Source organism: Ruditapes philippinarum, unplaced genomic scaffold (genome assembly GCF_026571515.1).
Source record: "Ruditapes philippinarum isolate M1 unplaced genomic scaffold, ASM2657151v2 ctg850_1_1_1_1, whole genome shotgun sequence".
Lineage (NCBI taxonomy): Eukaryota > Metazoa > Mollusca > Bivalvia > Venerida > Veneridae > Ruditapes > Ruditapes philippinarum.
The window spans coordinates 61,389-74,493 of NW_026853165.1; the positions used below are offsets into that span (position 1 = coordinate 61,389).

General features: G+C 30.3%; 1 protein-coding gene across 1 annotated transcript in view; it reads right to left on the reverse strand.

The window, feature by feature from the left end:
- LOC132735958 (uncharacterized) overlaps positions 1-13,105 on the reverse strand; it is a gene marked incomplete at its 3' end in the record, with an annotated part of 103,735 nt that overhangs the window by 57,783 nt on the left and 32,847 nt on the right. Inside the window, exons 27-46 of the mRNA XM_060722997.1 lie at positions 12,767-12,914; positions 12,230-12,298; positions 11,135-11,289; positions 10,422-10,560; positions 9,541-9,759; positions 9,070-9,136; positions 8,322-8,485; positions 6,346-6,467; positions 5,537-5,678; positions 5,045-5,278; positions 4,803-4,845; positions 4,418-4,560; positions 4,066-4,197; positions 2,769-3,017; positions 2,087-2,141; positions 1,754-1,917; positions 1,274-1,447; positions 673-885; positions 410-452; positions 54-211 (exon numbers count right to left, since the gene is read on the reverse strand). Of these exons, the coding sequence (XP_060578980.1) occupies positions 54-211; positions 410-452; positions 673-885; positions 1,274-1,447; positions 1,754-1,917; positions 2,087-2,141; positions 2,769-3,017; positions 4,066-4,197; positions 4,418-4,560; positions 4,803-4,845; positions 5,045-5,278; positions 5,537-5,678; positions 6,346-6,467; positions 8,322-8,485; positions 9,070-9,136; positions 9,541-9,759; positions 10,422-10,560; positions 11,135-11,289; positions 12,230-12,298; positions 12,767-12,914 (2,833 nt within the window). The remainder of the gene's footprint in view (positions 1-53; positions 212-409; positions 453-672; positions 886-1,273; positions 1,448-1,753; positions 1,918-2,086; positions 2,142-2,768; positions 3,018-4,065; positions 4,198-4,417; positions 4,561-4,802; positions 4,846-5,044; positions 5,279-5,536; positions 5,679-6,345; positions 6,468-8,321; positions 8,486-9,069; positions 9,137-9,540; positions 9,760-10,421; positions 10,561-11,134; positions 11,290-12,229; positions 12,299-12,766; positions 12,915-13,105) is intronic.

Consider the following 13,105-nt stretch of genomic DNA (forward strand, 5'->3'; position numbering starts at 1 on the left):
GAACATTTCCTTTTAAAATCTGACAACTAATAATATGATTAGACAATACTTGCTTGAAAAGTTAAACGACATATCACATCCAACTTGTGGGACCTTTGTTCCGTCTAGTAGTTTCTTTTCGAACATGCAGCTGCCATCCTTTTCGAGACAAACTGCTAGTTGAAGAGTGATGATAAACACCTTTTCGTTGTTTGGCTTTTTTATTGAGTAACTAATGAATAAAACGTGAATAAATCGATACAATGAGAATAATTTTTATATTATGTAAATGTATGTATTTGTATAAAATAACAATACGCATCACATTGAATTTCACATTTACTATCTGACAATATTCGAGCAAAACAACGGCATTATTTCTTCTTTGTTTCAGTTTCTTTGGTGACATATTTGTAATGTAAGTATTTACCTCACTCTGAAAAAATCTTTGATTGACTTCGTTACTGTCTTGCCTGAAAACCATATTGTTCATGTTATTTATCTATTCATGACAGGCAGTTAATGGTAAGAGTATTTTAATAGTGTCTGTAACAGTTTTAACTATATCTAAAACACACATTTATAACATTTTAATAAGTATTTAGGTGAAATAATTAAAAAGACGTTTGTTATGCATGACAAGGAATTCATGAAAAAGACAAATTGTTACTAAATGAACAGATAAAATCTTACCCCATTCGTAGTTAAAAAGTGAAAACTTGAATTTCTGCGTCTCTATTCCGCCCGTTATGATGTAATTGCACATGTCGACGTCAATAAACGCGTTAATTGACAAACCAATCTGTTCTACGTCTAGACAACAGTTAATCCCTGTACAGTAATCGGGAACGCTACATGAAACAATACTTGGTAGTGTCGGTAGATTCACAAAACTGAGTGGACACACTGTAACACAAATGTTGTAATTAATGTTGCAACCACACTTATATAAGTGTAATTTTATAAATATATATAATTATGCTTCTTAAACAAATGTCAAACATCGAAAAATATGTAAAATATGTACTGCAAATATTTGTCCACATTATATGTAATCATTGAACTATATGCTTTAATTTCTTATTGAAAAAATTCGACTTAGATTTTATAGAAAATAAATTTCTTATAACCTCCCTTTATTTACATGAAATATAAATTTGATAATATCTTTACAAATAATGCTTTTTGAAACTTACAATATTGATAAATCTTCCTTTGAATATTATATTTACATGATATAAAACCATAAAAATGGGTTTCAGGATCTTTAATTATTGTAAAATGAATTTCTTACAGTTGTTCCATCCTTTTAGTGACGGACTGTAAGGACTTCTCTTGCGGTCACATGGTGGTGAAAGTAAAAGGTCATTTAAACCGAGTAGGTCTACCAGAGCGTCCCTTCCAGCGTCAGACAGTTGATCACCAATATTCTCTCCTTTAGCTTGCAACCAGTCGTTGAATGAGAAATCTTGACAAACAAAAGCAGACAGCAAATTACACAAGAAACGGTCGACAAATAACAGTATAAATGGTCAACAAAATGTCAAATAAAACGCTTCTTAGCATATCTTGTTACTAGCATTATCGTGAAAATGTTGATGTAGTTGTGGTAACATATAATACAAACACATACATGCACTTAGAATAGGGAAAATCCCTTATAATATACAGAGATAATACTACACATTATTCTATTTTTTTCATAAAATGATCAATGCAGTTAAAATAACATAAAATAATAACTGAAATATTTTTCTAAAACTTTGGTATTTACTTGTTATATTTGACCAAGCGGTTAAGCTGCATGCAGGTATCTTTTCCTTATCCAATAACACCAAGCCATCTTTTGGAATACAATGCGTTTCATCACCAATAGGTATACATATGTCGACACGAAGATCTATGATAAAGCCATCGTCGTAGTTGTCTATGGCATAGCTGTTATATAAATATATATGTATAGCTGTCAAAATGGGAGATATACAAAAAATCATCTCTGCAAAAACTATCTTCAATATTATGATTATTCAACTATAAATTATTTGATAATAAAAATTCAGTTCGATTCATATATTTTATTTTATACATCAATCATTTATTCACTTACATTATCTTTATCGGTGCTTCGTTTCCTGAACCTATTGGTATCATTGACTCTTTACCTGAAACACATTCAAGTAACAATTAAAACCAATTGTATTGCGTATTTGTTTTCGGGTTTGATCTTTCCTTTTTTCAAAGCTATAATTAAACCGTTGAAAAACGTTGACAATAAAAATAAGGCAGATATTTTTCTCAGAACTGACTTATCGGTACATAATCCATGCAAACCCAATTTAACCCAACCAGCAGATGCATTCAATGTCGATATCTATTCTGGTTGTAATGAAATTTATAATATAAATTTAAGCAAAATATATGCTCCTTCGCATCACAAAAAATTATGGTCGGTGATTATTTAAATCAACAATGTACTAAGTTAAATCGTTATCATCAGCATGATGATGTATTTCTAAGATGAAATACTATAGAAAGAATTCAGGACCTAGGACAAATACTGCTTTAGAAAGCGCAAATCGAATTCATGCATATCGGTTATGATTATTTTTATATGTATTTGATAACATTTTCTTTTGTATTTAACGTTCAGTCTTAAACAAACTGTCTTTGTAGTCTGATGCATATGGAATTTAAAACGTCATTCATATTGTATTTTGTGTTTATCAAGGGAAGGAAAGTATAATCTAGTTATGTTGAGAAATTAAGAAAATTATTTAGAAGTTAATTACCCCATTCGTATTTCAAAAGTTGTTCCTCAAATTGTAACGACCCTATTCCAGTGTCTAATCGAAAATCACATGGATCCATCTTAAACCACATCGGGAATGAAACGGTCATTTCAATCGATGAAAAAGGTATTGTGAAGCTTAGGCTAACACAACAAGATACACCAAAACAGTTGTCAGCCAGTTCACATTGCAAAATATTCCTCATAAATGACGGTATCATATTTGAAATGTCCATAGCAGGTGGACAGCCTGGAAAAAAGTAAACAAAAAGCTAAGATCAGTACTGTCCCGAAACAAATATCAAAGACCTGAAGACCATAATGGCTAATGCAGAGCTCCAGATATTTTTTCCAAGCAACTAGTTTTAAATTATATCATGGCGCAAAAAAATCCAAATCCGTACCAGCTTTTCATATTGGTTGTCCGATCTTTGAATATCTTTTCATATTACTCTTAATTAAATATAATCTACAAGTTTAAAATCAGTCAAATTTACTTTTTATTAAAAACAGAACCATTTTTAAATGTAATAGATTGTGTTCAAGTGGTTAAATATTCTTTAAGCAATACACTCGGATAATACAAAAAGATATTAAGAAGTAGGAGAACAATTTTGGAAAACCGTTACACGATCGAAAATATGCGTCGCACTCTGCGGTTCCGTTCCCGAGTTCCTATTGACTTAAGTTACTTTTCTGTAATCATAGTAATTTAAAGTCCACTTAGTTTTCCCTAGAATAGAAACGATGACATTTGCTATTAACACGGACTCATTTCCACGCACGATCTCCTATATAAAAAACATTTTAACAATGCCTTTCAGCTTTCAATGTCTCTCACTGTCCTGATAATGTTCACTCTCTCAGGTCTTTACTTTCTTTTTTCATCTTTCACTAACATATCCGACGTGCACTATTCTTGCCTTCAACACTCGCGAGAGGGGTTGGCAGTCCTCAGAGATATAAAAGTAAGCCATAATAAAACAACGACGGCAACAAAAATAACAACAACATACCCAATACCTGTTTGAAGCTTTATTAACTTTTGAGTACTCTTAATTCAAATTTCAATTTGTATTGCATTATACAGAGTATATTTCAAAAGCTTACAAACATGGATCCTTACCCATTCCATGATGCTCGGTCAAAATTTTGACACATTCCGCCCTAAAGCCAGGAGTGTTTCATTAATAGCACTCGTATAAAAATGATATTATGATAATTTTAATATCATTGAAATGAATGAAAATGCAATAGTGTTTCTTTTAATTTTTGATCATTTCATAATATATACTTACCAGATGGAGGTGGTGTTACTTTGCAATAACTTTCTTGTATAATACCATCGATTCCGAGTTGTTTAAGTAAAAGGTAAAAAACTTCTTTGTTAATTTGACCACCAAGAGCATCCTTTATACTCGATAAGCTTCCTATGGAAATAGATTTTCATAAGATATAAAAACTTATGATTGTTATTAATCGAGTAATAAATATATAAATTAAAATAATCAATTCACATTTATTTATAAGACTAACGAAATATTCTTAAAATACGAAGAAATTCTAAGGTAGATGTACATAAAAAACTGTTTAAATTCAATCTACATTGTATTTATATAAAGTTTAATTATGTAAACATTATTTCTATACCTTGTAATGAAAAGTCGTCGTTGCAGATTGGTATAGGTATTTCAAAACCTTTCAAAAATTTCTGGTCGATATTTGCAGCATCACATTTAATGCCAATATCAATTATAAATACTTTGTTGATATCATCTTTATCAATTCTAAATCTGAAAAGTTAAAATGAACAAATTTGCATCCGTGTAATTTAAGTACAATGTATATATCATACATTCTTATCAGAAAACAAACTGATGTCATTGGAATACATTTATGGGTAAAAGCTAGTTTTATAAAAGTAAACAACATAACTGTTAAATATTTGCGAAGGTATTGTTGAACATTCCAAATTAGTTAATATCAAAGATATCCAAGTCAATTGTTTCCTTTTATGACTTTAAAAACTACTTACTGGACATATACATCTTCGACCAGCTTTAGCATCTCTTCTTTCCCTAACAGGTACAGTAAATAAACATTCGTTATTTTCAGTGTTGGAAAAAAAAGAAAACACATTGCTAGATAGATAGAAAAGAGAAAATTATGTTTAACTTATTTAAATGAGTATATCTAAAAGAAATTCAAGCTGATTCAGTAAAAAGTACGTTTTAAAAGTAACTATTCATATTATTACAATCAAATATGAACTTATACCCCAATTGTACTCAAAAAGTATCAACGTGATATTGTATCTCTCAAATGCAGCTTTGATGACGTAACGGCATGGATCTAGCTCCACGTAAGCGGAGAATGTTCGGGTGTAATCGATTGCGGGAATTCGAATCTCTGCATATGCGTCAATACGCATGCAGTCGTCTGATATTGTGTAGTGTAAAAAGTCAAACGGAAGAGTAGGAAGACGGATTTGTTTTCCATTAAGACTGCAGCCTTAAAAGAAAGAAAATGCATTTCAAAATTATTTAATTATTATTATTATTATTATTATTATTATAATTTATAATTATTCTGTGGAATAAATGTAGTTTACGTAACTTAACAATAGGTGTCATTTAGAAATAATGTTTAAGTTAGATTAAATAAAGAGAAAATGCAAGAATCTGGTTCTATTTTTGTTTTAAAACTACAAATTGAATTAAAAACGTATTCAATTTTAATTATCTTATAATCTTTTATTTTATATCATACTAAGTTCAGAATTTTTGTATCTCTCTTGAAGATCTTGTAGTGACCCATAAGTAGGAAGATTTTTGTCCTTTAAATATTCAATTAACTCATTCATTTCTAATGTGCTCGCTGCTTGATATGGATCTCCGTCAAGTAGAAGTTCCTACAAAAGTATATGTTGAAAGTGATTTTACTTATCAATTTAATTTTGAATCGTAATAATAATAATAATAATAATAATAATAATAATAATAATAATGATAATAATAAAATAGCAGTGGTAAAGAAAACAAACTTCAGAATCTACAAGATTGTTTTTTTTTTAATTGCAAATGTTGAATTAAAATCCATTTTTTACATTTTTTTGTACAGAAGAAGTTAAGAAGGACGGACTATAGTCTACAAGGGAAGTACCCAACTTGACAATAACCTAATTCTTCTTAATTTGTAAGGGGAAAATCAGACCATTGCCTAACAAGAAGAGGTTCAAAAGTAATTAACAGATACACGTTTTGTTTTTCTTTTAACTGCAAATGTATCTGAGCAACGTTTTTAAAATCTATATGTCAAATCTGATGAAATATATGATATTTATCTAAAACATTTATATCTATTACAATGTTTTTTTATGTTGAATATCAGGTGTAACTAAATTCTACTAGTACATTTTAATCAAACAAATCTGATGTAATATGGTATATACTACAATTTATATAAAAGTGAGTTATTGGCATAGTTGCCTAGTTGTCTATTACCTCAGTGGGTATAACTCGAATTTCATGACATTAAATTGAGATTTCTGTAAATACAAAACGTTCAACTTTGCTTACATCTGGAATACCAAGTGCATCAAGAAATGCCTCAATAAGTTGATCTGCCGCAACCTCCGCCACCTTTTCACCACCTTCAACCAAGTTCCTTTTGGCGTCTTCGTATATTTCTGAAAAATCCGCTGCAGACGAAAGAATTATAACTGATTGTATTTCGTATTATACGTTTTAAGTGATTTCCACACTATTCTGTGATAGTCTGATATTAAAACTCTTACGACTTTTGTTTCATTGTTTACATATTCAATTTGGAACGAGAGGGCTCCAGAAATAAACTAGAACTGTGTCCAAATGACACGGATGCCCCCACCGACAACATATATATGGTATATAGTGAAAAAATTAACAAAGGGCCATAATTCTGTTAAATTTGGTCGCAGCAAAAATTATTTCCTTTACTACCATCTACACATTAAGGTTGTTCATCCCTGGTAGTTTAAGCAAAATCTGCCATCCGGTTTAAGAGGAGTTGCGTTCACAAAATTTCTACATAGTATATAGTGAAAAAATCAACAAAGGGCCATAATTCTGTTAAATTTGGTCGCAGCGAAAATTCCTTCTTTTACTGCCATCTACACATTAAGGTTGTTCATCTCTGTTAGTTTAAGCAAAATCTGCCATCTGGTTTAAGAGGAGTTGCTGTCTGTCAATCGCCGTACATTGCAGTCCTGCTCAAACTGTTGGCAAACTGCCTTTGATAGAAATTACCCCTTATAATTTTCATTATTAGCCGATATTAACAACAAATTTTGAAGACCTTTTATGAAACTTTCCAATATATGAAGCACGAGGCAGATTAATTCGTGCTCTTACGAGTACGTTACAAAAATACCGATAAGAACTACAAACAAAACAGTTTATGTCGTACTCAGTTTTTACAGATATGTACCTCTTTCATTGTTATTATTGTGAATGCGTTTTACCTCAAGGAAAAATATTTAAGTATGCAAGTTCAATCAAATCAAAATTTACTAAAATGTTTATAAATGACAACGCCTTGTCGATACAAAACACCTGAATCACAGCATTTGTTACATCTTTAGAAATAACAAAAGAAACATAAAATAAAAAAAAAGAACCGAAAGTAAGCTTACGAATAAAAATACATTTGACAAACATTTATGATAAACATCCGGTTCACTTGTTAGCGGTAACATAACTCTTCCACGAAAATTACTGATCATACTCGCCAAATTCGTTTTTTTATGTATTTTTTTCGCTATCTTTATGCGCATAGGTAAACGGAATCGTGAGCGTAATTGTAAATGGTGGTTTCGTTAATGTTTGACAAAATTTAAAAGTCATTAAAGCAGCGTAAAATAATCTGTAGGTGAATGCACGGTAATATAGAACTTTTAATGAGTAGGAGAAAGCATTCTGATCAGATTTTGAAATTTCAGATTGTACTTTTAAATTAATCAATGTAATTTATACGTGTATTCAGTTCTTCCCTGTAATTTCATAGGAAGTCCAACAGAAAACAGACGGCCTCCGGTCGAAAAATGCACAAGTAAATTGTAACTGATTACCAGAAAACTCTAAACAAAGCAACGAATAATAGTCTTAAGACTTCCGTGTTACAACGTTCAATTGTTTGTATGGTCACATTTTATATACTAGGAGCAAAATTCAATTAGTTAATGGTATATGTGCCAAACAAGTAAGGAAAATCTAGATGTTAACTTCATTATACGCACCCAAAGATGGTTAAATACAATGGTAATTATATTTACGCATGTGTCAATATTTCCTTCTGTATTCAAGGTACATTCTCCCCTTCATAGTAAACTATGTGCATAAAAATGCAAAATTAATAGAATCTTGGACGATGTCATTATCAAAAAATACGGTTTTCATTCTTTTGAGAGGTACTTTATCGGAACCGTGACCGAATACTGAAATAGGTATTTGTTGCCATCCTTAAAACGAAATCAAGTTCAACTTAGTTATAATAGATAAGTAAAATGAACACTCACGCGATTCAAACGTAATTGTTCCATCGGTGTTAAATTTCGGGAAACGAAATAGTGCTTCCTTCAGTAGATCTATATCAATTATACAGTCGTCTGTCTCATCTGGATCACAAAGTCCAATTGCTAATGACAACTTCAATCCTTTTACATTGGCGAAGATCTTATACCTTATAAATGAAAGGAAGGAGTTAAATGAGAAACGTGATGGAAACAAATGAAAAGCTATTTTTGTAACCATTGAAACGAAAATAGCGAATACAATATCTTTGATTGAGAACAAAATTCATAATATAATTAAAATACAAGAAAAATGCGTATAATTATGCGATTAATTCATTTCTCACTGCCAGAATGTTTGTACATCCACACTTTTTTCTAGTGTGTTATTCGTATGATATTTTGTTTTCCTTTATGGAATGCTAAAATAACATCCTACAGACACTAAAACGACAGATTTTATTTTTTTTATCGTGCAACTGCCATGGCAACGAAATTGTTCTGCGTTGGAAAAATAGCGTTAAAATCTCTCTTTTTTGTCTTGCTAAATCGAAATAATACAGACTCTATACCTTGAGTGTTTAATACCTAAGCATTGAAACTACAAACCGGCGTATAATAATCGATAAACTCCATTAAGACCGGTATCATGTTTTGATTAATTAAATGAACATTGTTAACAGAAAGGGTTTATGTCTAACCGTATTCAAAATTTTTCAATAATTGTTTACAAAGTAATTATTTATTGTCTTACCTAAAAATGATTTCAAAACCGTCCAAAAAGTCAAACTTAATCTTTGTATGCAAAACATCGTCTATTTCTGTCGATCAAATAAAAAGAAGTTAAACTCTTTTCGTGTTCATGAAATACAATATTGAAATTCAACGCTGAAGTCTTATATGGCGTCATCGGATCGAACTTGAGCTTTCGAATTTTGACTTTGTTATATCTTTCAATAGACAAAACTGCATCATTTTATATTTTTCTTGTCTCAAACAGTGTGCTTTGTCCTAAATATATCAAAGTTAAAATGATATCAAACATGAATTATATTCCTTATCTGAACAGGCATACATCAAGAGTAAAGAGTAAAATTATTGATTTTTTACAACCACAGCTTTGTTTTTTAGTCAGCATTTTATTTTCGTTTGTAAAAATTATGTTTGTGTAATTGGATCATCCTATCTAACTCTTATCACTAAAGACAAGTTGGTAAAGGTTTACCTCCCGCAAGATTGCTCGAGTTCAGAACATATTTCCATGAATCCAATCCAACAGAAAGCGCTAGTGGATCTGGATCTAGTCTTATATAAGCTCGGAATGTTTTCTGTAGGATATCAAAAGCTTCAAGTGTAAGACAACACTCCAAACCCAAACATTTCTCGTCCAGTGTGCAGTATAACGTTTTAGTTGTTGGAAGTGTGAATGATATAGAAGAACATTCTGAAAACGAAAATAAAATATTTTATTATATATTCATAAATGAAAAACATTGTATTTAGAAATATTGATAATAAATTGCGTATTTTCATTTTCCGTATTTTCACATTAAAACTTTATTTTTCACTGCAGTGAAACATATTTTTCGTATGTTCACTTGCCAGACTACTTCTTCTAAATTCTGAAAAAAAATAGGAAAACTCTTTCAAATTGTATATAATAAACAGAAAATTCAAGTTATATTTCTATAAATACAGGATATACTTTCATCTTGTGGTATGAAATTTATCATCATTCACTCGTGGCTATCGTCTCTCATGAAATATTTATTTTCATACCACTCAATGAAAATAAATCCTGTATTTAAAGAAAAAAACTGAATATCCTCTATATTTTATTGCCAGATAGTCTTGTAATGTTTTAAATTACAATTAACATAATCTATTACTGAATCAGATAAAAACGAACACTCTTTAATCTTAGTTGCTCGATAATAAACATAAGCTAACAAGTATAAATGCAGGTTCTATAATTTTTGTTGATGAAAATATTTGTGAAAAATAAGATAACGTGCATAATGCAATTTGTTTTCTTTGTAATTATCAAGAAGTTATGTTTTTCTAAATATTTGTACAAAGCAAAATACTTCAAGGTTCATAACATACTATGTTCAAATTTCAGCAGCTCTTTTATCATTTCATCTCTGTTGCCCTTTGCTTCTTTTCCTCTGTTCAGTAATTTAGTTTCTAAATCCTCATCTGACATATAGTATGGGCTACCACACGTTTCATGGTCGACCGCTCGCTTGATATTAAGTACAGAACATAAGGACACATTTACATTTGATACAAAATTTCTTGCAAATATTAAGCCTGAAAGGTACTGGACAAACTGTTCGATAAGTGACAAGGTATCATATGATAATATACAATGCTGTAAAGTAATTAAGGGTTGTAGACTGTTTCATCGCATTTACACATACAAGCGCTATTTTACTCTAACCATCAACATTCTTTTCTATTAAATACAAAGTATTTGATACATCTATTAAGTTTGTGATGAAAACGATCTAACCAAACTAAGATAAACATTCAATTTGGATTTCAAAATTGTTTTCTGAGTATCACAATTCAACTCTGCATTCACATAGTACATAAATTCAATTCCGTGTTATCTATTTTGATTGCTTTGTTGATATAGTGATGAATGATACATAATATCATAACAAATACAAAAAAGGGAGAAATTATAACACGAGTTCGAAAATAAAATTAAAATTCTAGATTGTTTCAAGAATACACGCACGCACGCACACATACATAATCACACACACGAACGGTTGCACGAACGCAAAAAGGATCTTAGAAGAAACAAAAACCTTGACTGTTTTAATAAGCTGTGCCATTTTCTGTGTTGAATCGTCCATTTCGAGATCATGTAAAAACTGTATAATGTGTCCCATTTTGATTCGACGGATAGAAAACTGTTTTAGAAAGCCCTTAATATTGTCTATAAACGTTTCTAATGATGCCTCTGAAAAATAAAATGTTCACTTGAACTAATATTTAAACTATCTTTTATAAATATTATTTGGTAGAAATGGAACATTTCGCTAGTAGTACAAGTTCAGACCGGTTTAATGGGGATTGTTCTACAATGGGTACTTTTTCTTAAGTATATATTGATAATAACAATAATAATAAATCATTTGGATATTTTGTAAATTATTTCTTTATAAAATGTTAATAGTGATTTATATGATGAATAATAACATTCTGTTTTTGAACAATTTATTATCTGTTGAATATAGATTGTATCAGATCAAATATCTTACACTAATCAAAACATAAATATATATAAAATTCGTTGTCCGTTGTTTTGTATGGTTCTTAATACCATCTGCATCCCGCATCATTATTAATGGTTTTTATGGTATAATGGGCCAAGTCATTGTATAAAACATTAAAAAATAAAAGTCAATTATCAACATTTGAATTTATTTATTAATATCAATAATTTATAAAGGATTAATTTAAAAGTAAGAATTGGTCGATTTGATAAGAATGAAATTTTCATAAAAGCATAATGATTACAAATTCGTTACAATTAAGTTGTAAATGAAAAACAATCTGATAAACCGTTTTGATTTAGTAAGATAACTGCTGGTAGCATTTTACAGATTAGTGTTAAATACAAGGTTATTAAAAAGGAAAACATGCAAGCAAATTGAGCTGGCTGTTATTGACAGATTGGTTGTTTAGTTTGACCGCGCATTCAGGTTTTCTTGTATATACGCTAACAATTAAAATTGGCCATATCTTAGTATACAAGACTTTACATTTTGTTTAAATATAACTATATGGACCAATAGTTTATTCACTTGTAAGCATTGTGTGTTTCAAATATATATCATGCACATTTGGGAAAGCTATAAGTGCAATCCAATAATATACATACAACATGAATAACTTACGTAGTGTTTTCAGAACATCTCGTTTACGTCGGCGTTTAAAAAGTTGGCTATACATCCCGCCAGGGTCGTCTGGAATATAAATTACAAATTGACACCTCTTCATATACAGCATATAATTTCAAAAAAAGGTGATAAAAAAATTGAACAAAAAAATGGGATCCTAATTTCAAGATGAAAACTAATTAAGTTTCATATTAAACAATAACTAAATCATGCACTGATATGTTTGTTTAATTAGAGTGATTTTGTTAAACGTCACACCTTTGTGTGATTGTTAGCACAAACAGGCACCTTAGTAGAGTCAGCGACGTTCCTTAACCTAGCTGAACAGTTTTCTAACATGAACGAATCCAAAGACGCTTTCGCAACTCGAACCTAAGCAGTGAGAGCAAGAGGTTTAGAGTCAACGACCTTAAGACGCCTGATTAGCCACACATGCTAAAAGACCACTCCCGTTTGTTTAATTAATTAGCCACACATTTGAAAAAACGTTATGTTCTTATACTCGCAAGATTTTTGAGTAATTTTCCTGTTTACTTTTAATATTATCAACATCCTGGCCCGGGATATCATTTCCATCCATCGGATCTGTAGCTAGTGATTCATCAACTGGAACATCTTGGGATGTATCATCTTCCTTTCGCCCACTTGGCCCAACTATATATCCATTCGCTACCGTTTCATCCTAAATGTATCATATTTCTATTTCTTAAACTGGTAGTCTTAACTGTCATATATCAACATGTTGTAATTTTGTTCATGTTGTTACTTTATTACGTTGAACAAGTTTTAAATCTTACGACGCTATTATTTACAGAAACTGACTTTATTAATCATGAGAAAATTAATATTTTCTTTCATGTTATAAAAATTTAA